This window comes from Haematobia irritans, chromosome 2 (assembly GCF_050003625.1).
Source record: "Haematobia irritans isolate KBUSLIRL chromosome 2, ASM5000362v1, whole genome shotgun sequence".
Lineage (NCBI taxonomy): Eukaryota > Metazoa > Arthropoda > Insecta > Diptera > Muscidae > Haematobia > Haematobia irritans.
In genome coordinates this window covers 152,104,757-152,132,605 of record NC_134398.1, presented here as the reverse complement: position 1 = coordinate 152,132,605, position 27,849 = coordinate 152,104,757, and the positions used below count along the sequence as shown (strand labels likewise).

At 36.3% G+C, this 27,849-nt stretch overlaps 1 protein-coding gene across 1 annotated transcript; it reads right to left on the bottom strand.

The window, feature by feature from the left end:
* Positions 1-29: 29 nt before the first annotated feature.
* On the bottom strand, positions 30-27,481 carry LOC142226566 (sodium-dependent serotonin transporter-like). Its single transcript, XM_075296646.1, has 11 exons — positions 27,238-27,481; positions 22,597-22,731; positions 22,376-22,530; positions 22,257-22,293; positions 9,910-9,946; positions 8,131-8,257; positions 7,740-8,067; positions 7,382-7,530; positions 7,193-7,321; positions 6,923-7,129; positions 30-495 (listed from the first exon to the last, which is right to left on the bottom strand). Exons 1-11 carry the CDS (start codon positions 27,398-27,400, stop codon positions 193-195), a joined length of 1,770 nt encoding a protein of 589 aa, XP_075152761.1. The 5' UTR covers positions 27,401-27,481; the 3' UTR covers positions 30-192.
* Positions 27,482-27,849: the final 368 nt, after the last annotated feature.

Genomic DNA, 27,849 nt, shown 5'->3' with positions numbered 1-27,849 from the left:
AATTTTTAAATAATAAGAAAAAACAAAACTTAAATTTTTAAGGTTATATTTTATTCGGTTTTGTTGGCTGACTTATATATTTGTATCCTGAGTTTGTTACTTTTCAAACCTTTTTTACAAAAATTATTTTAAGCAATAACAAAATGTTTATTTTAAGTAACATTTCACCACAATTATCTTATCCATTTGCTTTTATGTTACTTCCACATCAAATGCATCATCATCCCATCTCAATTCAGCCAAAGGATGTGTCATATTGGAGGTATTCAATGTTTCTTCATAACGTTGACGTTCTGTGGCCTCAACTGGATACCAATCGGTTGGACGACAACATTTAACAAATCGTTCTTTTAGTGTACCCTGTGATCTGTATAGGCAATACATGCAATAAACGGGAATGGACCACCAGGGCAGAGCCTTAATGAAGAAATCGAAAGCATTCATTGATTGACCGCTAAAAGCCATATGGAACAGTGATATGATCGTAGCCGCTATCTGGAAAGATAATGAGTGAGTTTAATTAGGGAAAAACAAAAAAAATGAAAGAGACAATTTTGTAATTTTACAGAAAACTATCAATTTTCAAAGCATAAAGATTTAATTACAAAACTTTTGTAAACAATTTCTAAGCACTTAATATTGTACAAGACGAAAGTGTTTCGGTAAGTACTAGGCTTACAAACAAATAGTTTAGAAAAGTAGGAAATATTTTCTCCTTCGACTGATATTTGGCTCAGCGAACATTCACACAAAAAATATTTTTATCTTCAATCACGAAATTAATTGATCCAATTAATTATACCCTCCACCATAGGATAACACATCGATATATTGGTCTAAGACCCCATAAAGTATATATATTCTTGGTCGTGGTGAAATTCTGAGTCGATCTAAGCATGATCGTTCGTCCGTCTGTTGAAGTCACGGTAACTTCCGAACGAAACAAGCTATCGACTTGAAACTTGGCACAAGTAGTTGTTATTGATGTATGTCAGATGGTATTGCAAATGGGCCATATCGGTTCACTTTTACGTGTAGCCCCCATATAAACGGACCCCAAGATTATATATAGCCCTCATATAAACATGATGTTGGTATATGGTCTCTAACAACCGTGTACAAATTGGTCCACATCGGTCCATAATTATATATAGCCCCCATATAAAACGATCCCCAGATTTGGCTTGCGGAGCCTCAAAAAGAAGCAAATTTCATCTGATCCGGCTGAAATTTGGAACATGGTGTTGATATATAGTATCTAATAGCCATTCAAAAATTGGTCCACATCGGTCCATAACTATATAGCCCCCATATAAACGATCCCCAGATTTGGCTTGCGGAGCCTCTAAGAGAAGCAAATTTCATCCGATCCGGCTTAAATTTGGAACATGGTGTTGATATATATTCTCTAACAGCCATTCAAAAATTGGTCTACATCGGTGCATAATTATATATAGCCCCCATATAAACCGATCCCCAGATTTGGCTTGCGGAGCCTCAAAGACAAGCAAATTTCATCCGATCCGGCTGAAATTTGGAACATGGTGTTGGTATATAGTCTCTAACAACCATGCAAAAATTGGCCGAAATCGGTCCATAATTATATATAGCTCCCATATAAACCCCAGATTTGGCTTGCAGAGACTCTAAAATTCATCAGATACGGTTGAAATTTTGTACATTTCGTATCGATCTTTATTATATATAGCCCCCAAATAAACCGATCCCCAATCACAGAAAAATCACAATTGCCACTAGAGCCAAAAATAATCTACCAAAATATTATTGCCATACAAAATGTTGTCAAAATTTTTTATTTCTATAGAAAATTTTGTCAAAATTGTAATTCTATAGAAAATTTTGCCACCATTTTATATCTTTAGGAAATTTTGTCAAAATGTAATTTCTATACAAAATTTTGTCAAAAATTTACTTCTATGGAAAATTTTGTCAACATTTTTTTTCTATAGAAAATTTTGTCAGAATTTTATTTCTGTAGAAGATTTTGTCAAAGTGTTATTTCTGTAGAAAATTTATGAAGCATTTCATAGTTGGAGAGAAATATTTTGCAAAATCTTCTAAAACATCAAGAATTCTACCAATCCACTATGGGGCAAATGACCGGATTCTGCGGCAAAAAGTCAGTTTTTCGTTAGCTTAAATAGGAAAAACTGATAACATCATTCTATTTCAGACATTTGTTTTATAATTTTTATGTAATGTTTGTGTTTCGTGGAATGGTACATTCTGTATTCACGTGTATTCACCGACATTTTGGTATGGGAAGAAAGGTTATTGTGTGTACTCTCATGTGGTTCTAAGTTTTTTCCGGCAGAGTCCGGCTTATAATGAAAAAATTTTAAAAATTCAAAAAATTCAGTGTTTCTAAAAATAAAAAAAATTGAACTCGTAACATTTTGACTGCAAAAAGGTCGGAATTCCTTTAGTTCAAAATTTTCAAGGAATGCAAAATAAGCTAGCATGGCATCAATAATTAAGAAAACATATAATATTTTCGCTCGAGCCAAACAAAAATGGAAGAAACACAAAAAACAGATTCGTCTCATTGGCAGTTTGCCGGAAATGCTTCACTATTTTAAATAGAAATAAATGTTATAATAAAGACTTGATCATGCAACGAAGGACTCGAGGATTCACAGAATAAGAGGTCTTTGCAATAGAGCCTTCTTTGTGTGTAATTTGAAGCTAATTAAGGAAACTCTGGCCTCCGGGACGAATAAATTTGGCATGTATTGCTAGAACGAACAAATTTAGCATGTATTGCTAGAATGATAATTCTGCTCCCTGTGCAAAATTTCACGCAAATCGGAGTAAAACTTTGGTCTCTGTGGTCACATTTGTGCAAATCGAACGAAGCATATATATGGGAGCTATATCTAAATCGGAACTGATATCAACCAAATTTAGCTTGGAAATACTATTAATTTTACCCTTTGTGCAAAATTTGAAGAAAATCGGGGTGAAACTATGGCTTCTTGGGCCTTATATTTACGTATCGGGCGTAAGATATATATGGGAGCTATATCTAAATCTTAACCGATTTCCACCAAAATCAAAAGGGCTCCATTCTGACCCAATACACATACGTGTGCAAAATTTAAAGTCAATTGGTCTAAAATTGCGACCTAGACATTGAATACAAAACCACAGTCTAGTGCAGGGTATAGGTTAGGTTAGGTTAGGTGGCAGCCCGATGTATCAGGATCACTTAGACTATTCAGTCCTTTGTGATACCACATTGGTGAACTTCTCTCTTATCACTGAGTGCTGCCCGATTCCATGTTAAGCTCAATGACAAGGGACCTCCTTTTTATAGCCGAGTCCGAACGGCGTTCCACATTGCAGTGAAACCACTTAGAGAAGCTGTGAAACCCTCAGAAATATCATCAGCATTACTGAGGTGGGATAATCCACTGCTGAAAAATTTTTGGTGTTCGGTCGAAGCAGGAATCGAACCCACGACCTTGTGCATGCAAGGCGGGCACGCTAACCATTGCACCACGGTGGCTCCCTAGTGCAGGGTATAAATATTAAAGGTTTCAGTGGGGGTGTCAGTAGGCGGATCGATCTGAAAATTTCTATGAGCTCTTCTGATGTTATGCACAACATGTGTTCCAAATTTTAAACCGATAAGTGAATTTTTGTAGTCATTTTGCCTCAAACCCCGGTCGTTGGCCCCATAGTGCAATCTACCAAACAGTAACAAATCTGCCATTTTTGGTAGATTCATGTTCATAATTGTATATAGCCCCCATATAAAGCGACCCCTACATTTCAATTCTGGTTATATAATTACCGCACAAAATTTCATATCGGTTCGTAATTATTTCTTCCCTATATATACCGGTCAAGAATTGAATATATACGTATTTAATCGACCTTTCTTTTGTCTACTATATATCCCGCATGGACTAACTTACAATTTAGAAGATGACGTTAAGAAGTTTTAAGATGCCTTGCCATCGGCCGCAACCCAAGTAATTTAATTGTGGATAACGGTCTTTCGTAGAAGTTTCTACGCAATCCATGGTGGAGGGTACAAAAGATTCGGCCTGGCCGAACTTACGACCATATATACTTGTTTAAAACTGAATTAAGACTTTAATTGAAAAAATGTTCGTGATTTTTATACCCACCACCATAGGATGGGGGGTATATTAACTTTGTCATTCCGTTTGTAACACATCGAAGTATTGCTCTAAGACCCCATAAAGTATATATATTCTGGGTCGTGGTGAAATTCTTAGTCGATCTGAGCATGTCCGTCCGTCCGTCCGTCCGTCCGTCTGTTGAAATCACGCTAACTTCCGAACGAAACAAGCTATCGACTTGAAACTTGGCACAAGTAGTTGTTATTGATGTAGGTCGGATGGTATTGCAAATGGGCCATATCGGTCCACTTTTACGTGTAGCCCCCATATAAACGGGCCCCAAAATTTGGCTTGCGAGTCCTCTACGAGAAGCAAATTTCATCCGATCCGGCTGAAATTTGGTACATGGTGCTAGTATATAGTCTCTAACAACCATGCAAAAACTGGTGGACATCGGTCCATAATTATATATAGCCCCCATATAAACCGATCCCCCGATTTGGCTTGCGAGGCCTCTAAGAGAAGCAAATTTCATCCGATCCGGCTGAAATTTGGTACATGGTGTAAGTATATGGTCTCCAATAACCATGCAAAAATTGGTCCACATCGGTCCATAATTATATATAGCCCCCATATAAACCGATCCCCCGATTTGGCTTGCGAGGCCTCTAAGAGAAGCAAATTTCATCCGATACGGCTGAAATTTGGTACGTGATGTTAGTATATGGTCTCTGACAACCAAGCAAAAATTGGTCTACATCGGTTCATAATTATATATAGTCCCCATATAAACCGATCACCAGATTTGACCTCCGGAACCTCTTGGAAGACCAAAATTCATCTGATTCAGTTGAAATTTGGTAAGTGGTGTTAATATATGGCCTCAAACTCCCATGCACAAATTGGTCGATATCGGTCCATAATTATATATAGGCCCCATATAAACCGATCCCCAGATTTGACCTCCAGAGCCCCTTGGAAGAGCAAAATTCTTCCCATTCTGTTGGAATTTGGTACGTGATGTTAGTATATGGTATCCAACAACCATTCAGGAATTGGTTCCTATCAGTCCATAATTATATATAGCTCCCATATAAACCGATCCCCAGATTTGACCTCCGGTGCCTTTTGGAGAAGCAAAATTCATCCGATCTGCTTGAAATTTGGTACGTGGTGGTAGTATATGATATTTAACAATCATACCAAAAGTGGTCCATATCAGTCCATAATCGTACATAGCCCCATATAAACCGATCCCGAGATTTGGTTTTGGAACCTTTTGGAGGAGCAAATTTCATCCGAGTGAGTTGAAATTTGGTACATTGTGCTAGTAAAGGGTGATTTGTTAAGAGCTTGATAATTTTTTTTAAAAAAAAACGCATAAAATTTGCAAAATCTCATCGGTTCTTTATTTGAAACGTTAGATTGGTCCATCACATTTACTTTTTTAAGATAATTTCATTTAAATGTTGACCGCGGCTGCGTCTTAGGTGGTCCATTCGGAAAGTCCAATTTTGGGCAACTTTTTCGAGCATTTCGGCCGGAATAGCCCGAATTTCTTCGGAAATGTTGTCTTCCAAAGCTGGAATAGTTGCTGGCTTATTTCTGTAGACTTTAGACTTGACGTAGCCCCACAAAAAATAGTCTAAAGGCGTCAAATCGCATGGTCTTGGTGGCCAACTTACCGGTCCATTTCTTGAGATGAATTGTTCTCCGAAGTTTTCCCTCAAAATGGCCATAGAATCGCGAGCTGTGTGGCATGTAGCGCCATCTTGTTGAAACCACATGTCAACCAAGTTCAGTTCTTCCATTTTTGGCAACAAAAAGTTTGTTAGCATCGAACGATAGCGATCGCCATTCACCGTAACGTTGCGTCCAACAGCATCTTTGAAAAAATACGGTCCAATGATTCCACCAGCGTACAAACCACACCAAACAGTGCATTTTTCGGGATGCATGGGCAGTTCTTGAACGGCTTCTGGTTGCTCTTCACTCCAAATGCGGCAATTTTGCTTATTTACGTAGCCATTCAACCAGAAATGAGCCTCATCGCTGAACAAAATTTGTCGATAAAAAAGCGGATTTTCTGCCAACTTTTCTAGGGCCCATTCACTGAAAATTCGACGTTGTGGCAGATCGTTCGGCTATTCATGATGAAATGTCAAAGCATACTGAGCATCTTTCTCTTTGACACCATGTCTGAAATCCCACGTGATCTGTCAAATACTAATGCATGAAAATCCTAACCTCAAAAGAATCACCCTTTATATGGTCGTTAACAACCATGCTTAACTAGGTCCATATCGGTCTATAGTTATATATGGCACTCAGATAAATCGATCCCCAATCACACAAAAATTGGTCCATATCAAGTTCATAATTGTATATAGCCCCCATATAAGCGACCCCCATATTTCAATTCTGGCTCTCTACGTACAAAAAGTCCATATCGATTCGTAATTATTTGTAGACTTAACTATACATAACTTTTTGTCTAATATATACCATGTATGGACTAAATCACAATTTAGAAAACGATGTTAAGAAGTTTTAAGATACCACAACCCAAGTAATTCGATTGTGGATGATAGTCTTTCGTACAAGTTTCTACGCAATCCATGGTGGTGGGTACATAAGATTCGGCCTGGCCGAACTTGCGGCCGTATGTACTTGTTTTTTCTGTATTCGGAAACAAAACAAAGATATGCGTAGCCAATTTCAGAGGATACGGTGGATTGGTCAATACCACTATGTGGTTTAGGGTATAATAAATACCATTCTAGCACTTATTTATATTCACTTTTACTTACCAGTACGGCCAAAATACACAATGGTGCAAAAAATCTTAAAATATAAACCTTCCAAGTACTAAAACGTTCATTGGTCATAAAGAACATATCTCGCTGGAAGCGTTCACGTCCATAGATCCATGTCACAATGATGATCAATAGCAAATTGATAAGCGATTGACTGATAAAAGTTTCCCACATTAAAGTCACACTCGACTCATAGCCACTCTGAAAGAAAAGCCGATTACTTCTAAATGACTACGATGCCAACATAGATTCTTCCTATTTTACCAATGATGCAAAATATAGTGAAGCAAATGCCATAGATACCAACAGATATAAACTATAGCGCAGTTTATCTACCCTTAAAGAAATAAATTCATCGAAAATACTTGAAAGTATGGAATGCATTTGAAGAATCTGAAATGAAGAGAAAATGTGGATTTTATAAAAAAGGAAATGCTGTAGGGTTCAATATACCATTATAACTAAGGACGAAGCAAACAGCATTGCATAAAATAGTAGACACCAAAAGTTAGGCATTGCCATCGTTGCTATTGAGCTACCACTAATAAGGAAGAATGTTCCATAGTGCGTATTTTGTTCATTGTAATAATCATCAGTTCTTGCTGAAAATAAACAAAATTGTGAGCCTTATAAACCCCCCTGCAATAAAATGGAACAGCTTCAATGGGCACAGAGAAGCATATCAGGGTTTGTAGTGCCCACACAGAGAAAGAATATGATAACTTCGAAACATTCCAAATTTGAAGTTGATCATTCCATAGTTGAAGTTTATATGTTTTCATTGTGGGGTATATCTACATTGAATACTTACAAAGCAAATTAAGATTAATAAAGGCATCCAACATATCCAAACCGAATATTATAAACATTTGACCAATACCAATTAGCCAACTTGCTCGTGAAATATTCGTTTTGAAATGATTAAAACTCGCCAAGGATATGAAGAGGCCCCATCCGGGACCAAATGCAGATATGCCATAGGCCGGTAGCTTAGACAATTCAACGATAAAATCATCCCAATTTGGAGTAAAAAGACGCTGATAATGCTTTATAGTACCGGGAAGAAGACTAAAACGAATAATAAATACAATCAGCAACACCATGATACATTGCATTATATATCGAACTAATTGACCAATCTGGAAAGAAAATATGTTATCCTGGACATTAACCAAATTAAGTTTATTACAAAATCACCTCACCTTTTCAGTTGTTGATAGTTTATATATGACAAGAGTTAAGAGGGTCCAAACCCCCAATGAGCTTAATACCAATTGCCATGAGATGTGAAATGAGTAACCCATAATGTTGTATACTCGGAAGAGTTTGCTGGAAAATAAAATAATTGAATAAGTTTTTTTTTCACATTGGTCCAAAATCTATTGAGTATTCAAGAAAAAAGTTATTCAAAAAAGATATTCAAAGAGTCTGTGAAAACTCTGAAACCAATTAAATTTTATGAGTTTTTATACCCTCCACCATAGGATGGGGGTATATTAACTTTGTCATTCCGTTTGTAACACATCGAAATATTGCTCTAAGACCCCATAAAGTATATATATTCTGGGTCGTGGTGAAATTCTGAGTCGATCTGAGCATGTCCGTCCGTCCGTCCGTCTATTGAAATCCCGCTAACTTCCGAAAGAAACAAGCTATCGACTTGAAACTTTGCACAAGTAGTTGTTATTGATGTAGGTCAGACGGTGTTGCAAATGGGCCATATCGGTCCACTTTTACGTATAGCCCCCATATAAACGGAACCCCAAATTTGGCTTGCGAATCCTCTAAGAGAAGCAAATTTCATCCGATTCGGCTGAAATTTGGTACATGGTATTAGTATATGGTCTCTAACAACCACGCAAAAATTGGTCCACATGGGTCCACTTTTACGTATAGCCCCCATATAAACGGACCCCTAAATTTGGGATGCGAATCCTCTAAGAGAAGCAAATTTCATCCGATCCGGCTGAAATTTGGTACATGGTGTTAGTATATGGTCTCTAAAAACCATGCAAAAATTGTTCCACATCGGTCCATAATTATATATAGCCTCCATATAAACCGATCCCCCGATTTGGCTTGCAGAGCCTCTAAGAGAAGCAAATTTCATCCGATCGGGCTGAATTTTGGTACATGGGGTTAACATATGGTCTCTAATGAACATGCAAAAATTGGTCCACACCGGTCCATAATTATATAGCCCCCATATAAACCGATCCCCAGATTTGACCTCCGGAGCCTCTTGGAAGAGCAAAATTCATCCGATTCGGTTGAAATTTGGTACCTGAAGTTAGTATATGGTATCCAACAACAATTCAGGAATTGGTTCATATCAGTCCATAATTATATATAGCTCCCATATAAACCGATCCCCAGATTTGACCTCCGGAGCCCCTTGGATGAGCAAAATTCATCCGATTCGGTTGAAATTTGGTACGTGATGTTTTTATATCATAATTAACAACCATGCCAAAAGTGGTCCATATCAGTCCATAATCATATATAGCCCCCATATAAGCCGATCCCGAGATTTGGTTTTGTAGCCTCTTGGAGGAGCAAATTTCATATGAGTCAGTTGAAATTTGGTACATTGTGTTAGTATATGGCCGTTAACAACCATGCCTAACTAGGTCCATATCGGTCTATAGTTATATATAGCCCTCAGATAAATCGATCCCCAATCACACAAAAATTGGTCCATATCAAGTTCATAATTGTATATAGCTCCCATATAAGCGACTCCCATATATCAATTCTGGCTCTCTACGTATTGTCTAATATATACCACATATGGAATAACTCACAATTTAGAAAACGATGTTAAGAAGTTTTAAGATACCACAACCCATGTAATTCGATTGTCCATGACAGTCTTTCGTAGAAGTTTCTACGCAATCCATGGTGGAGGGTACATAAGATTCGGCCTGGCCGAACTTACGGCCGTATATACCTGTTTTTTTTTTTTCATTTAATTCACTTACTAGAAGTACAGGGAAGATGCTACCGTTCCATAGCAACCTGAAAAATAAAAGAGTAATTTTATTAAAATGTAAAATATTATTTATTAAATTTTGGAAAATTTTAAATGTATATACAAAAGATATTTTCTTAACTCTGATATTTTCTTAACTCTCTGATTATGGACTGATATGGACCACTTTTGGCATGGCTGTTAAATACCATATACTACCACCACGTACTAAATTTCAAACAGATCGGATGAATTTTGCTTCTCCAAAAGGCACCGGAGGTCAAATCTGGGGATTGGTTTATATTGGGGAATATGGAATATGGAATAATTTTTTCATAGTTTTTAGAGACCATATACTAACACCACATACCAAATTTCAACCGGATCGGATAAAATTTGCTCCTAAAAGAGGCTGCGTAGATCAAATCTGGGGATCCGACTATATGGGGACTCTATATAATTAAGGACCGATATGGATAAAATTTTTGCATGGTTGTTAGAGATCTTATACTAACAACACGTGCCAAATTTCAACCGGGTCGGATGTATTTTACTCCTCCAAGAGGCTCCGGAGGTCAAACCTTTTGATCGGCTTATATGGGGGCTATATATTTATGGACCGATATAAACCAATTTTTGCATGGTTGTTAGAGACCATATACTAACCAATATAGACCAATTTTTTCATGGTTGTTAGTGACCATATACTAACACCACATACCAAATTTCAACCGGATCGAATGAATTTTGCTCTTCCAATAGGCTCCGGAGATCAAATCTGGGGATCGGTTCATATGGGACCAAATTTCCACCGGATCGGATGAAATTTGCTCCTCCAAGAGGCTTCGGTAGTCAAATCTGGGGATCGGTTTTTATGAGGGCCACACGTAGACGTAGTCCGATATGGCCCATTTGCAATACCAGCCGACCTACATCAATAACAACTACTTGTGCCAAGTTTCAAGTCGATAGCTTGTTGTGATATCCACAGACGGACGGACGAACATAGCTAGAACGACTCAGGATTATGGGGTCTTAGACCAATATTTCGATGTGTTACAAACGGAATGGCAAAGTTATCCTATGGTGGAGGGTATAATTAACTGATTAACGAAGTAAACTAAATTTTATTTATCATTTTTGGTCACGATGCAATTTAACATATAGAGCCTTGACTTTTAGCTTTATCTCAATCAGAACAGAAGCTTTATCTGAACAGAAATGCCTGATATTAGGAGCTATACTTCATTTTACACCTACACTGAAAAAAATATTTACGTGATATTAAAGATTACACACCTTAAATTTTAGGATGCGAAATTTACAAAATATTAAGGACAACTTTCTTTAAAATAATGAAATTTTAATTAAAATAAAGTTTATAATCTTTGCTTCAAAAATTTTTTTCATTAAATTTAGGACACAAAGTTTGTAAATTCGAATTGGTTCATTAATAAGAGTACTATGGCCAAATTGGGGAAAGTCTGTATATACATATTCAGTGCCACACATAAGTATTGGCACAGGATCTTAAAATGGTTAAAGTGGTCGGGGTATACACAAAAAATGTGCCTACCAGAAATATCGACTTTAAGCACAATAAAACTAATACCGATCGACTCAGCATCACCTCCCTAGTCAGTTTAGCCCATGGTGTCCGTCCGTCTGTCCAAGTATTTGTTGTTCAGCGGAATATAGGTACAGATACTACAAAATGAGTCCGTTCAATGTCTAGACAGTTTGATTCAGTTATCAACTAAAAAGCAATGCCCAACAAGTACTAAATGTACCAAAAAACTAATTTAGAAATACCATTCATTATGAAGAATTTTTGAAAATTATTGATACCATGTTTTAAGCCAAATCACTTAACTACAAGGACAAAACGACTAAAAAGGTTATCGATTTTCTGACAAAGAAACAAGTATATACGGCCGTAAGTTCGGCCAGGCCGAATCTTATGTACCCTCCACCATGGATTGCGTAGAAACTTCTACGAAAGACTGTCATCCACAAATTTCAACTCACATGGTTGTTAAATATCATATGCTACCACCACGTACCAAATTTCAACCAGATCGAATGAATTTTGCTTCTCCAAAAGGCACCGAGGTCAAATCTGGGGATCGGTTTATATGGGAGCTATATATTATTATGGACTGATAGGAACCAATTCCTGCATGGTTGTTGGATACTCTTCCAAGGTGCTCCGGAGGTCAAATCTGGGGATCGGTTTATATGGGGCCTATATATAATTATGGACCGATATGAACCAATTTTTGCATGGGTGTTTGAGGCCATATATTAACATCACGTACCAAATTTCAACTGAATCAGATGAATTTTGGTCTTCTAAGAGGCTCCGGAGGTCAAATTATGGACCGATATGGACCAATTTTTGCATGGTTGTTAGAGACCATATACTAACACCATGTACCAAATTTCAGCCGGATCGGAGGAAATTTGCTTCTCTTAGAGGCTCCGCAAGCCAAATCGGGGGATCGGTTTATATGGGGGCTATATATAATTATGGACCGATATGGACCAATTTTTGCATGGTTGTTAGAGACCATATACTAACACCATGTACCAAATTTCAGCCGGATCGGATGAAAATTGTTTCTCTTAGAGGCTCTGCAATCCAAATCGGCGGATCGGTTTATATGAGGGATATATATAAGTATGGACCGATGTAGACCAATTTTTGTGTGGTTGTTAGAGACCATATACTAACACCATGTACCAAATTTCAGCCGGATCGGATGAAATTTGCTTCTCTTAGAGGCCTCGCAAGCCAAATTTGGGGGTCCGTTTATATGGGGGCTATACGTAAAAGTGGACCGATATGGCCCATTTGCAATACCATCTGACCTACATCAATAACAACTACTTGTGCCAAGTTTCAAGTCGATAGCTTGTTTCGTTCGGAAGTTAGCGTGATTTCAACAGACGGACGGACGGACGGACGGACGGACGGACATGCTTAGATCGACTCAGAATTTCACCACGACCCAGAATATATATACTTTATGGGGTCTTAGAGCAATATTTCGATGTGTTACAAACGGAATGACAAAGTTAATATACCCCCCATCCTATGGTGGAGGGTATAAAAACTTTAGATCAGCTAAATGCGTTTTCTATGCTAAGCAAAATTCGCATTCGCATTTTAAGGACATGATATATATGGCCTCACGAATATAATTTTTTCAGTGTATAAGTAAATTTATGTTGGTAATGCAATAGGTATACTCAAAAAAAGTTTACTTGCATCCAAGGATATGGATTTTCCCTAAAGGATTTCGGGATGGATTCCGAGCCAAAGATGCGGCTTTTTTAAAATAAGGACTTTTTAGGGACCTTGGTAGTCTTAAATCCAGAATAAATAAAATCAAAATTAGGATACATATCTCATCAAGGATATGTTCATTTCTTCATTTGCGATACGAAAGCAGTACGGAAACTTCTTAGCCTAGCACAAAAAGAGCGGTATAAACAGAAAAAAGTTAAATGTTTTGGAAACTTCCATCTCTGTTATGAACACCTGCTAAATGTTGTTTCGATCTGGCAAATCCTTCATGTAGAAACAGGTGTTCAAAAAAGACGCATACGCAATTTTTTACAATGGAAAAATTACTGGACTGAAACTGGAGGAAGTGCCCCAAAGAAGGCAAAACAATTGAATCGGCTGGTAAGGTTATGGCAACGGTTTTTTGAGACTTCAAAGGTAAAACAAAAGGGTAAACAATAAATTCAGAGTATTATTGCAACCTTTTGGATCAATTAAATGTACAAATTCGAGAAAACCGTCCAGGCTTACAACACAGAAAAATAATTTTTCATCAAGACAACGCACCAGCGCACAAGAGTGTTATAACAATGGCTAAAATCAACGAATTAAAGTACGAGTTGCTTGACCATCCACCTTATTCTCCTGATTTAGCTCCCAGTGACTTTTACTTGTTCTCAAATCTAAAAAAATCCTTGCTGGCAAGCGTTTTACCTCAAATGAAGATGCAATTAAAGTTGTAAACCACTATTTTGAATACCTTGAGGAAAACTATTTTAATCAAGGGATTGCTAGAAAAGCGTTGGACTAAGTGTATTGAAGTTTCAGGAGATTATATTGAAAAATATAAATATTTTTGAAAAACTAACTATTCTCTTTCATTGATAGGCTAAGAAGTTTCCGAAGTTTTCCGACCTCGTAATCAAAAATATATAATGTTTAATAGAGAAATTCACGTGGAAACTAATTCCCGTTAAAAAATCCAAATTGTGAAAGATACTTCCAAGTAAAAAATTTTTTCTTACTTAAAAAAAAAAATAAATAAAAAACCTTAAACCAAATATACAAAATCCTCAAAAAAGCCTTAGCCTAGACTCTCTCTCTCTTGGAAGAGTTTTTTTTAATCATAAGATTCAATATTTAATACCTTCTGTTTTCTTTTTGTAAATTCAAGATCGAAGTTAGAGTTTTATTTTCTGTTTTAATTTTTTTTATAATTCGATATATATAAAAACACAAGTAAGTAAAGTCTAAAGTCGGGCGGGGCCGACTATATTATACCCTTTACCACCATGTAGACCAACATTTGTGTTACCATCTCAACTACTTCAAATTTGCTGGGAGGGCTACATAAAGGTTTGCATTTCCAGATACAAATACTTATAATGGAGACAATTTTTTGTACTTCTACAAAATCTCTAGAATTAAAATTGAAATCGGCTAACGCCCTGGAATGAAACACAATGTTAATAAAAAACAAGTATATACAGCCGTAAGTTCGGCCAGGCCGAAGCTTATGTACCCTCCATCATGGAGTGCGTAGAAACTTCTTCTAAACACTGCCATCCACAATCGAATTACTTAAGTTGCGGTAACGCTTGCCGATGGCAAGGTATCTTAAAACCTCCTAACACCATCTTCTAAATTGTATGTAAGTCCATACGTGGTATATATTAAATCAAAAAAAAATCGATCCAATACGTATATAATTCAGTTTGACAAAGTAGACATAAAATTTTGACAAAATTTTCTACAGAAATAAAATTTTCACAAAATTTTCTATAGAAATAAACTTTTGACAAAATTTTCTATAGAAATAAAATCTTGGTAGATTATTTTGGGTCGAGTGGCAACCATGATTATGAACCGAATAAAATTTGAACAAAATTTTCTATAGAAATAAAATTTTGACAATGATGAAAATTTTATTATGAACCGAATAAAATTTTAACAAAATTTTCTCTAGAAATAAAATTTTGACAAAATTTTCTATAGAAATAAAATGTTGATAACATTTTCTATAGAAATAAAATTTTGGTAGACTATTTTTGGCTCTAGTGGCAACCATGATTAGGAACCGATATGGACCAATTTTTGTGTGATTGGACCAATTTTGGTATGGTTGTTAGCGACCATATACTAACACCACGTTCCTAATTTGAACCGGATCGGATGAATTTTGCTCTTCCAAGAGGCTCCGGAGGTCAAATCTGGAGAACGTTTTATATGGGGGCTATATATAACTATGGACCGATATTGACCAATTCTGGAACGCTTGTTAAAGATCATATACTAACACCATGTTCCAAATTACAACCGGATTGGATGAAATTTGCTTCTCTTAGAGGCTCCACAAGCCAAATCTGGGGATCGGTTTATATGGGGGCTATATATAATTAAGGTCCGATATGGACCAATTTTTGCGTGGTTGTTAGAGACCATATACCAACATCATGTACAAAATTTCAGACGGATCGGATGAAATTTTCTTCTCTTTGAGGCTCCGCAAGCCAAATCTTGGGATCGGTTTATATGGGGGCTATATATAATTATGGAACGATATGGACCAATTTTTGCATGGTTGTTAGAGACCATATACTAACACCATGTTCCAAATTTCAGCTGGATCGGATGAAATTTGCTTCTCTTTTAGGCTCCGCAAGCCAAATCTGGGGATAGGTTTATATGGGGGCTATATATAATTATGGACCGATGTAGACCAATTTTTGCATGGTTGTTAGAGACCATATACCAACATAATGTACCAAATTTCAGCCGGATGGGATGAAATATGCTTCTGTTAGAGGCTCCACAAGCCAAATCTGAGGGTCCCTTTATATGGGGGCTATACGTAAAAGTGGACCGATATGGCCCATTTTCAATAACATCCAACCTACATCGATAACAACGACTTGTGCCAAGTTTCAAGTAGATAGCTTGTTTCGTTCGGAAGTTAGCGTGATTTCAACAGATAAACGGACGGACATGCTTAGATCGACTCAGAATTTCAGCACGACCCAGAATATATATACTTTATGGGGTCTTAGAGCAATATTTCGATGTGTTACAAACGGAATGACAAAGTTAATATACCCCCATCCTATGATGGAGGGTATAATAATAAAACAAGTATATACGGCCGTAAGTTCGGCCAGGCCGAAGCTTATGTACCCTCCATCATGGATTGCGTAGAAACTTCTTCTAAACACTGCCATCCATAATCGAATTACTTAAGTTGCGGTAACGCTTGCCGATAGCAAGGTATCTTAAAACCTCCTAACACCATCTTCTAAATGGTATGTCCATACGTGGTATATATTAAATCAAAAAAGATCGATCCAATACGTATATAATTCAGTTTGGCAAAGTAGACATAAAATTTTGACAAAATTTTCTACAGAAAGAAAATATTAAAAAATTTTCTATGGAAATAAAATTTTCACAAAATTTTCTATAGAAATAAAAATTTTGACAACATTTTCTATAGAAAGAAAATTTTGACAAAAATTTCTACAGAAATAAAATTTTAACAAAATTTTCTATAGAAATAAACTTTTGACAAAATTTTCTATAGAAATAAAATCTTGGTCGATTATTTTTGGCTTGAGTGGCAACTATGATTATGAACTTAATAAAATTTGAACAAAATTTTCTATAGCAATAAAATTTTGACAAAATTTTCTATAGAAATAAAATTTTGACAATGATGAAAATTTTATTATGAACTGAATAAAATTTTAACAAAATTTTCTCTAGAAATAAAATTTTGACAACATTTTCTATAGAAATAAAATTTGATAGATTATTTTTGGCTCTAGTGGCAACCATGATTATGAACCGATATGGACCAATTTGTGTGTGATTGGACCAATTTTGGTATGGTTGTTAGCGACCATATACTAACACCACGTTCCTACTTTGAACCGAATCGGATGAATTTTGCTCCTCCAAGAGGCTCCGGAGGTCAAATCTGGAGAACGTTTTATATGGGGGCTATATATAATTATGGACCGATATGGACCAATTCTGGCACGGTTGTTAAAGAAAATATACTAACACCATGTTCCAAATTACAACCGGATTGGATGAAATTTGCTTCTCTTGGAGACTTTGCAAGCCAAATCTGGGGATCTGTTTATATGAGGACTATATATAATTATGAACCGATGTGGACCAATTTTTGCATGGTTGTTAGAGACCATATACCAACATCATGTACGAAATTTCAGGCGGATCGGATGAAATTTGTTTCTCTTTGAGGCTCCGCAACCCAAATCTGGGGATCGGTTTATATGGGCGCTATATATAATTATGGACCGATGTGGACAAATTTTTGCACGGTTGTTAGAGACTATATACCAATACCATGTACCAAATTTCAGCCGGATCGGATGCAGTTTGCTTCTCTTTGAGGCTTCGCAAGCCAAATCTGGAGATCGGTTTATATGGGGTCTATATATAATTATGGACCGATGTGGACCAATTTTTGCATGGTTGTTAGAGATCATATACCAACATCATGTACCAAATTTCAGATGGATCGGATGAAATTTGCTTCTCTTTGAGGCTCCGCAAGCCAAATCTGGGGGTCGGTTTATATGGGGGCTATATATAATTATGGACCGATGTGGACCAAATTTTGCACGATTGTTAGAGACCATATACAAACACCATATACCAAATTTCAGCCGGATCGGATGAAATATGCTTCCGTTAGAGGCTCCACAAGCCAAATCTGAGGGTCCCTTTATATGGGGGCTATACGTAAAAGTGGACCGATATGGCCCATTTTCAATACCATCCGACCTACATCGATAACAACTACTTGTGCCAAGTTTCAAGTCGATAGCTTGTTTCGTTCGGAAGTTAGCGTGATTTCAACAGACGGACGGACGGACGGACGGACGGACATGCTTAGATCGACTCAGAATTTCACCACGACCCAGAATATATATACTTTATGGGGTCTTAGAGCAATATTTCGATGTGTTACAAACGGAATGACAAAGTTAATATACCCCCATCCTATGATGGAGGGTATAAAAATAGTAATTGATATTAAAACTATTCTTTCATAAATTAATATCTTAACAAGTATATACGGCCGTAAGTTCGGCCAGGCCGAAGCTTATGTACCCTCCATCATGGATTGCGTAGAAACTTCTTCTAAACACTGCCATCCATAATCGAATTACTTAAGTTGCGGTAACGCTTGCCGATAGCAAGGTATCTTAAAACCTCCTAACACCATCTTCTAAATGGTATGTCCATACGTGGTATATATTAAATCAAAAAAGATCGATCCAATACGTATATAATTCAGTTTGGCAAAGTAGACATAAAATTTTGACAAAATTTTCTACAGAAAGAAAATATTAAAAAATTTTCTATGGAAATAAAATTTTCACAAAATTTTCTATAGAAATAAAAATTTTGACAACATTTTCTATAGAAAGAAAATTTTGACAAAAATTTCTACAGAAATAAAATTTTAACAAAATTTTCTATAGAAATAAACTTTTGACAAAATTTTCTATAGAAATAAAATCTTGGTCGATTATTTTTGGCTTGAGTGGCAACTATGATTATGAACTTAATAAAATTTGAACAAAATTTTCTATAGCAATAAAATTTTGACAAAATTTTCTATAGAAATAAAATTTTGACAATGATGAAAATTTTATTATGAACTGAATAAAATTTTAACAAAATTTTCTCTAGAAATAAAATTTTGACAACATTTTCTATAGAAATAAAATTTGATAGATTATTTTTGGCTCTAGTGGCAACCATGATTATGAACCGATATGGACCAATTTGTGTGTGATTGGACCAATTTTGGTATGGTTGTTAGCGACCATATACTAACACCACGTTCCTACTTTGAACCGAATCGGATGAATTTTGCTCCTCCAAGAGGCTCCGGAGGTCAAATCTGGAGAATATTTTGTATGGGGGCTATATAAAGGGTGATTTGTTAAGAGCTTGATAACTTTTTAAAAAAAAAAACGCATAAAATTTGCAAAATCTCATCGGTTCTTTATTTGAAACGTTAGATTGGTCCATGACATTTACTTTTTGAAGATAATTTCATTTAAATGTTGACCGCGGCTGCGTCTTAGGTGGTCCATTCGGAAAGTCCAATTTTGGGCAACTTTTTCGAGCATTTCGGCCGGAATAGCCCGAATTTCTTCGGAAATGTTGTCTTCCAAAGCTGGAATAGTTGCTGGCTTATTTCTGTATACTTTAGACTTGACGTAGCCCCATAAAAAATAGTCTAAAGGCGTCAAATCGCATGATCTTGGTGGCCAACTTACCGGTCCATTTCTTGAGATGAATTGTTCTATATTTATGGACCGATATCGACCATGTTCCAAATTACAACCGGATTGGATGAAATTTGCTTCTCTTGGAGACTTCGAATGCCAAATCTGGGGATCGGTTTATATGGGGGCTATATATAATTATGAACCGATGTGGACCATTTTTTGCACGGTTGTTAGAGACCATATACCAATATCATGTACCAAATTTCAGGCGGATCGGATAAAATTTGCTTCTCTTTGAGGCTCCGCAACCCAAATCTGGGGATCGGTTTATATGGGCGCTATATATAATTACGGACCGATGTGGACCAATTTTTGCACGGCTGTTAGAGACCATATACCAACATCATGTACCAAATTTCAGCCGGATCGGATGAAATTTGCTTCTCTTTGAGGCTCCGCAAGCCAAAATCTGGGGATCGGTTTATATGGGGGCTATATATAATTATGGACCAATGTGGACCAATTTTTGCATGATTGTTAGAGACCATATACCAACACCATGTACCAAATTTCTGCCGGATCGGATGAAATATGCTTCTCTTAGAGGCTCCACTAGCCAAATCTGGGGATCGGTTTATATGGGGGCTATATATAATTATGGACCGATGGGAACCAATTTTTGCATGGTTGTTAGAGACCATATACCAACATCATGTACCAAATTTCAGCCGGATCGGATGAAATTTGCTTCTCTTTGAGGCTCCGCAAGCCAAATCTGGGGATCGGTTTATATGGGGGCTATATATAATTATGGACCGATGTGAACCAATTTTTGTATGGTTTTTAGAGACCATATACCAACACCATATACCAAATTTCAGCCGGATCGGATGAAATAGGCTTCTGTTAGAGGCTCCACAAGCCAAATCTGGGGATCGGTTTATATGGGGGCTATATATAATTATGGACCGATGTGGACCAATTTTTGCATGGTTGTTAGAGACCATATACCAACACCATATACCAAATTTCAGCCGGATCGGATGAAATATGCTTCTTTTAGAGGCTCCACAAGCCAAATCTGAGGGTCCCTTTATATGGGACGTAAAAGTGGACCGATATGGCCCATTTTCAATACCATCCGACCTACATCGATAACAACTACATGTGCCAAGTTTCAAGTCGATAGCTTGTTTCGTTCGGAAGTTAGCGTGATTTCAACAGACGGACGGACATGCTTAGATCGACTCAGAATTTCACCACGACCCAGAATATATATACTTTATGGTGTCTTAGAGCAATATTTCGATGTGTTACAAACGGAATGACAAAGTTAATATACCCCCATCCTATGATGGAGGGTATAAAAATATGGGAAATATGAAGCGAGAGAAATTTTAATGCAATTGTACGAAAGAGCATTTATGGTTTACCAGGCGATACTTATGTATTCGAGATATAGGACAATTTGAGGAACATTTACAAGTTTTGCTATTCAGCAGTGACGAAAATTTGAACTAAATCACGGCAAAACTCTGGCTTTTGAGGTCATATAAGTTCAAATCGGACGAAAGATATATATGGGAGCTATATCTTAATCTGAACCGATTTCAACCAAATTTGGCACACTTACCGATACTGTTAAACGTACTCCTTGTGCAAAATTTGAACTAAATCACGGCAAAACTCTGACTTTTGAGACCATATAAGTGCTTTATCGGACGAAAGATATATAAGGGAGCTATATCTAAATCTGAACCGATTTCAATCAAATTTACCAAGCATTGGTAGAATGTCAATTCTACTCTTTATGCAAAATTTCACGTAAATCGGTAGTAAACTTTGGCTTCTGTTGTCATATGAGTCTAAATCGGACGAGAGATATATATGGGAGCTATATCTAAATCTGAACCGATTTAGCAGATATTTTGCAAGTTTTTCGGGACTCATAAAATATTCGGATGTACTGAATTTGAAGAACATCGGTTGATAAACACGCCAATTATGACCAGATCGGGGATAAATATATATGACAGCTATATCTAAATCTGAACCGATTTTTTCCAAAATCAATAGCGATTGTCTTTGTTCCACAAAACGACGATCGGACTTAAACTGCGACCTGTACTTTGCGCACAAAAATACATGAACAGACAGACGGACAGACAGACGGACGGACGGACAGACGGACGGACAGACAGACAGACATACAGACATCGCTAAATCGACTCAGAATTTAATTCTAAGACGATCGGTATACTAAACGATGGGTCTCAGACTTTTCCTTCTTGGCGGTACATACAAATGCACAAACTTATTATACCCTGTAACACAGTAGTAGTGAAGGGTATAATAAAACAGAAAATAAAACTCTGACTTCGAGCTTGAATTTACAAAAAGAAAACAGAAGGTAATAAACAAAAAGGTCAAACAACAAACTTGCATTCAATATTTAAGTTAATTTAATGAAAATGTTTTTCTTTTCTTTGAAGAATATCTGTCTCAGTTCAAATAATCCGACTTTAACGTAGGGACGCAAATTTCCAACATTTGATAATAAACTTCCCAATTAATTCAAATTTCAGTTTTTTTTTTAAGAAATTTGTTCTTAACATCGCATCCTTAGGTTGCGTAATCTTTAATACCACGTATTTTTTTAGCATACGTTAACGAGGTTCTCCCAAAAATGAGATGTCCTTAAGTCTAAACTTGTATACTTTAAATTGCGCAATAAGATACGTGTTTTCCCCATTTTTGCCATTTGTCTATAATTAACGTAGTTTTTCCCAATCTACTTACGTCCTTCACAGGTTTCATTATCCACCGATGGGCATAGCTAAAAAAAATTTAAATGCGAAAATAATATTGAGAAATAAAATTCTATATGATATAGTCATACAATCCATACCACAACTTACAAGAACATCCTCTTGTGTCCACTCACGTATACCATCACAGCTCCACGGCAATGTGGGATTAAATGAAGCAAAGAAATACATTAAGGGTATCATAGCAAATACACTATAATAGATGACCACACATATGTTCAAGAATAGCGTTATATATCCAACACCTGGAAATTATTCGAATCGGTTAATTAATTAATTAATGCACATTTAAATTAATTCCTATAGCTTACCTTTGAAAAGAGGGCAAAGTCTTATGGCCGAGATGAATCCACTACTGGAAAATTGACCCATAAATGATTTTACGACCAGCAATGGAACTACATAGAATGCCAAACTGATTAAATAGGTTGGTAGGAAACCACTCACTGAAATTAAATTTATTTCAATAATAATATTACAAAAAAAAAAACTTTAATGTAATACAAGATATTGAAAAGATGTACAATATTCACATATTAAAAGTTGCTATACACTCAAAGAAAGGTCTCAACATCATTTATATATAAAATTCAAAGTATATTTGTATATTTCTTTGAATGTTCCGGGTAAGCTCGGAAACGGCTAATACGATTTGCTTTAAATTTTCGGAGAACGTAGAGGGTGATCATGTGGTGAAAATAGGTTACCCTAGTTTTTATATCTGGTGGGGGAGGGACCACATCCTTACCCGACTTTTTTTAAATTGGAGAACCAAAGTTCTCCGATTTGTGTGAAATTTTGGTAAAAGCATAAGCGTAGGAAGGCCTCTGGGGAGGGGGTTTAGACCCCCAGAAAATTTTTAGCCCCCCAGAATTTGAAAACCTATTTACGATTTTCCATTTGTATAAAAATTAAACAAGTATATCCGCTAAAGACTTTCATGCACAATCGAATTACTTGGGTTGTGGTAGCAGTTGCCGATGGCAATGTTTGAAATCTGATATTTATGAAATAAAGCTGTGGTTGAACTTATGATTTAGGTTCCTAAATTTATGTTTACTTTAATAACTAAAGCTCCTTTATTATTTTGTTTAGTCTGGTTTATTCAATTTATTTAAAAATAGTAGTAATTAAAACTATTCTTTCATAAATTTATATCTTAATAATGCTGCAAAAAAGCGTCGCCAAAAAAGAAGTGAAAATGTTCTTTTTGAGTCCGGAAGTGATGCAAAATTGGTGGAAAAGCGATGAAATTAATATGAATTTGTTATAGGAGGGATGTTCACCATTTCAACAGCCGTTGCAATGAATTTGAATCACTTCCGAATTATCCGAATTCAGTGTTTTGAATGTGAATTACAAAATTTTGTGATATTTTCCCAAATAAATAATTTTTATATATTTTTTATGATTTTTAATGTATTCTAACTCTTGTTTGGAACGTTTTCCTTAGAATATTTTCCAAAATTATCGATTTCTCTATAATGGATTTAGCATTTTTGGGGCAAAATTTGAATAATTTATACCATTTTATTTATTCTTACTCTTTTTTTTAACTATTTGAAAAAAGAAAACAAAAATTTAAAAACAATTAAAAAAAAAAAATGAAGTAAAAAAAATTCCGTGGATGTGCTTGGATGTACAGGCACAACTTTAGCCTTTAAAACAACTCCCAATATTTTTGCTGGGAAAAGTGTGGAACTACTTTTAGGTGCTTCATTATAAATTAATTGTCGAGTTATTTTGATGTCTAATTTGTTATTCATTTTTGTAAATAAAACATTAATTGAACCTATAAATTCAGTCTATAAATTTTTAGCTAGCCCCCCCCCCCCTAGGAATATTGTCTAGCTACGCTAATGGGTAAAAGATTAGAGGTGATGTCTATACAAAGATCCGTTACTTTACTTTTTGGTATTTCGTTGGCGAGGGGACCTCTCTTTCGCCCGACTTAGTACAGGTAAAAAATTAAAATTCTATGATATACTTGAGATTTACAGAGAACATGCGGCGATGTTATTAAATTACTATGGGATACATAATTTTTAAACCCTGTGCCACACTGTGAAACAGGGATTATAAGTTAGCAAATATGTTTGCCACACCAAGAAGGAGACGAGATAGACACAGGGTGTCTTTGACAATATTACGATACTCAGGATTCGTCCCTGAGTCGATATATGTCCGTCTGTCCGTCCGTCCGTGCGTCTGGATGTGAACACATTTTTGTAAGTCGCAGATTCAGTCCAATCAACTTCAAATTTAGCACAAGTTCCTATTTTGGAAGAAATCCGTTCAGATTTAGATATAGCTCCCTTACAGATCGCCCGATATGGACTTATATGGCCCCAGAAGCCAAAGTTTTAGTCTGATTTGCTTGAAATTTTGCACAAGCAGTACAATTAGTATTATCGTCAAGTGTGCTAAATTTGATTGGAATCGGTTTAGATTTAGATATAACCCCCATACATATCTTTCGCCCGATATAGATTTATATGGCCCCAGAAGCCAGAGTTTTAGCCTGATTTGCTTGAAATTTTGCACGAGGAGTACAATTAGTAGTATCGTTTCTAGACATCGAGGGGGCATTCAATAACGTCAATCCGATCTCTATTAAATGGACTGGCAAGTCTGAATGTTGATCCAGGTATACTTAGGCTGCTAGACGAACTGCTAATGAGGAGACGTATTTCGGCCACACTAGGACAAGCAAACATACAAAGGTGTGTGAACAGAGGCACTTCTCAAGGAGGAGTTCTATTTCCTCTTCTTTGGAATAAAAGTGGTGGCATACACAGACGATGTGGCTCTAGCAGTCAGGGGAAAATTCCCATCCACAATCAGAGATGTTATACAGAGAGCCCTCCGGATGACTGAGAAGTGGGCGAAAGAGAACGGTCTTGGAGTAAATTCTGCAAAGACAGAATTAGTCATGTACTGCAAAGATTTGCGATATCCATATCCTTAGGGGGTATTGAAATTCCCTTTGGTGAGTGTGCAAAATAACTTGGCGTTATTGTGGACAGGAAACTGAACTTTACGCTAAATATTGAAGAAAGAGCGAGAAAAGCCACGGCAGCTTTGTACTCGTGCAAAAAGGCAATAGGAAACAAGTATATACGGCCGTAAGTTCGGCCAGGCCGAATCTTATGTACCCTCCACCATCGATTGCGTAGAAACTCCTACCAGAATTGTAATATGTGGGGGCTATATACAATTATGAACTTGATATGGACCAATTTTTGTGTGATTGGGGGTCGATTTATCTGAGGGCTATATATAACTTTAGACCGATATGGTCCTAGTTAGGCACGGCCATATACTAGCACAATGTACCAAATTTCAACTGACTCGGATGAAATTTGCTCCTCCAAGAGGCTCCGGAGGTCAAATATGGGGAACGGTTTATATGGGGCCTATATATAATTATGGACCGATTTCGACCAATTTTTACATGGGTGTTTGAGGCCATATATTAACACCACGTACCAAATTAAATTTTGGCATTCCAAGAGGCTCCGGAGGTCAAATCTGGTGATCGGCTTATATGGCGGCTATATATAATTATGGCCCGATGTTGACCAATTTTTGCATGGTCATTACAGACCTTATACTTACACCATGTACCAAATTTCAGCCGGATCGGATGAAATTTGCTTCGCTTAGAGGCTCCAGAAGCCAAATCGGGGGATAGGTTTATATGGGGGCTATATATAATTATGGACCGATGTGGACCAATTTTTGCATGGTTGTTAGAGACCATATACTTACACTATGTACCAAATTTCAGCCGGATCGGATGAAATTTGCTTCTCTTAGAGGCTCCGCAAGCCAAATCTGGGGATCGGTTTATATGGGGGCTATATATAATTATGGACCGATGTGGACCAATTTTTGCATGGTTGTTAGAGACCATATGCTAACACCATGTACCAAATTTCAGCCGGATCGGATGAAATTTGTTTCTCGTAGAGGATTCGGGGGGCTATACGTAAAAGTGGACCGATATGGCCCATTTGCAATACTCTCCGATCTACATCAATAACAACTACTTGTGCCAAGTTTCAAGTCGATAGCTTGTTCCGTTCGGAAGTTAGCGTGATTTCAACAGATGGACGGACATGCTCAGATCGACTCAGAATTTCACCACGACCCAGAATATATATACTTTTTGGGGTCTTAGAGCAATATTTCGATGTGTTGCAAACGGAATGACAAAGTTAATAAGCCCCCCCCCCTATGGTGGAGGGTATAACAATATGGGAAACACCTCAGTTTTTGTGCCACACTCCCTACCCTCTATTCGAATTTATTTTCAGCTCGAAGATTAGGTTAGTTCAGCGAATTGGGCCGGGTTACGCTAGTCTTTCAAAAAAATCTAAAGAAATAAAATACACGCTAAATGGCGGCAATGAAGTGTCACTACCGTGAATTAGCGATACTACATACCCTACATGAAATAAATCTTCCGTAAAACCCGTACATGACTAGCTACTGGCGTGTAAACAATACTTGATTTAAACGAAATCGATAGTGGTTTTAGTATAAAAATTTAATCACTGGTTTTAATAAATCATGTTTTTGATCTTTTCCCAGAGAAACTAAACTATGACAAAACAACAACGACGATACCCATTTTGAAAACGTTGTATTTTTTGCGTGTATTCTTTTACGTGTACACTCAAATATAAATATACGAAAGAATAATTTTTTGACCGTGTACTTAAATTTAATATATTTTCGATGTCTTTATGTTTTGTTATTTTCTCTTATCAGCAATCAGTTCCTTATTTTTCATCAAAATGTTTGTAAACTTTAGAAAATGAGTTTTTTGATCTTTTCACATAATTTCAACTCGAAGCAATATTGATCCAAAATATGCATAAAGTTTATGATTGGTGATAAGATTTCAACACTTTTGCAGACAACATCTTATTTGAAATCAAATTTACCTCCAGATTCCACCTTTGCAATCCATGATAATGCAAAAACATCTAAACGAAATCCAAAACTTAATCCAGCATATATAAAATCACTAGCCTTTGACCAATATCCACGTTTCAGATCACTTACAAACGGACGATGGCCCGTTTCATACGATGACTCATAATTCATTATCTTAAATTTATTATTTTCGAATTTCTTCTCACAATGACTACCGCGACAAGCCGACGTTGTTTCTTGATGTTATTTCAACAAAATCCATCTACGATATGACGAAAGAAATTTTCTTTATAGGAATTAATACGAAAGAAAGTGAATGAATGCAGTTATTTTAATTCTGATTCTAGATCGTCATTTTCAAAAAGAGCTTATGTTGATAACATAAAAGAATAGAATTCCAAAAGTAAGATTTAAATATAGAGTATAAGAAAATTAATTCAATAATTATTAAAATTTGAGAGCCTTGTAAAAATATATTTTTCTTATAATTAATGTATGTCGTTTTGAATTTAAAAAAAAATAATATATTTTTCATATTTTTAACATAGTACTTCACTTTTGTTCTCATACTATGTTATATATAAAATCCATCAGAACCATACATTATTAACCACAAAATG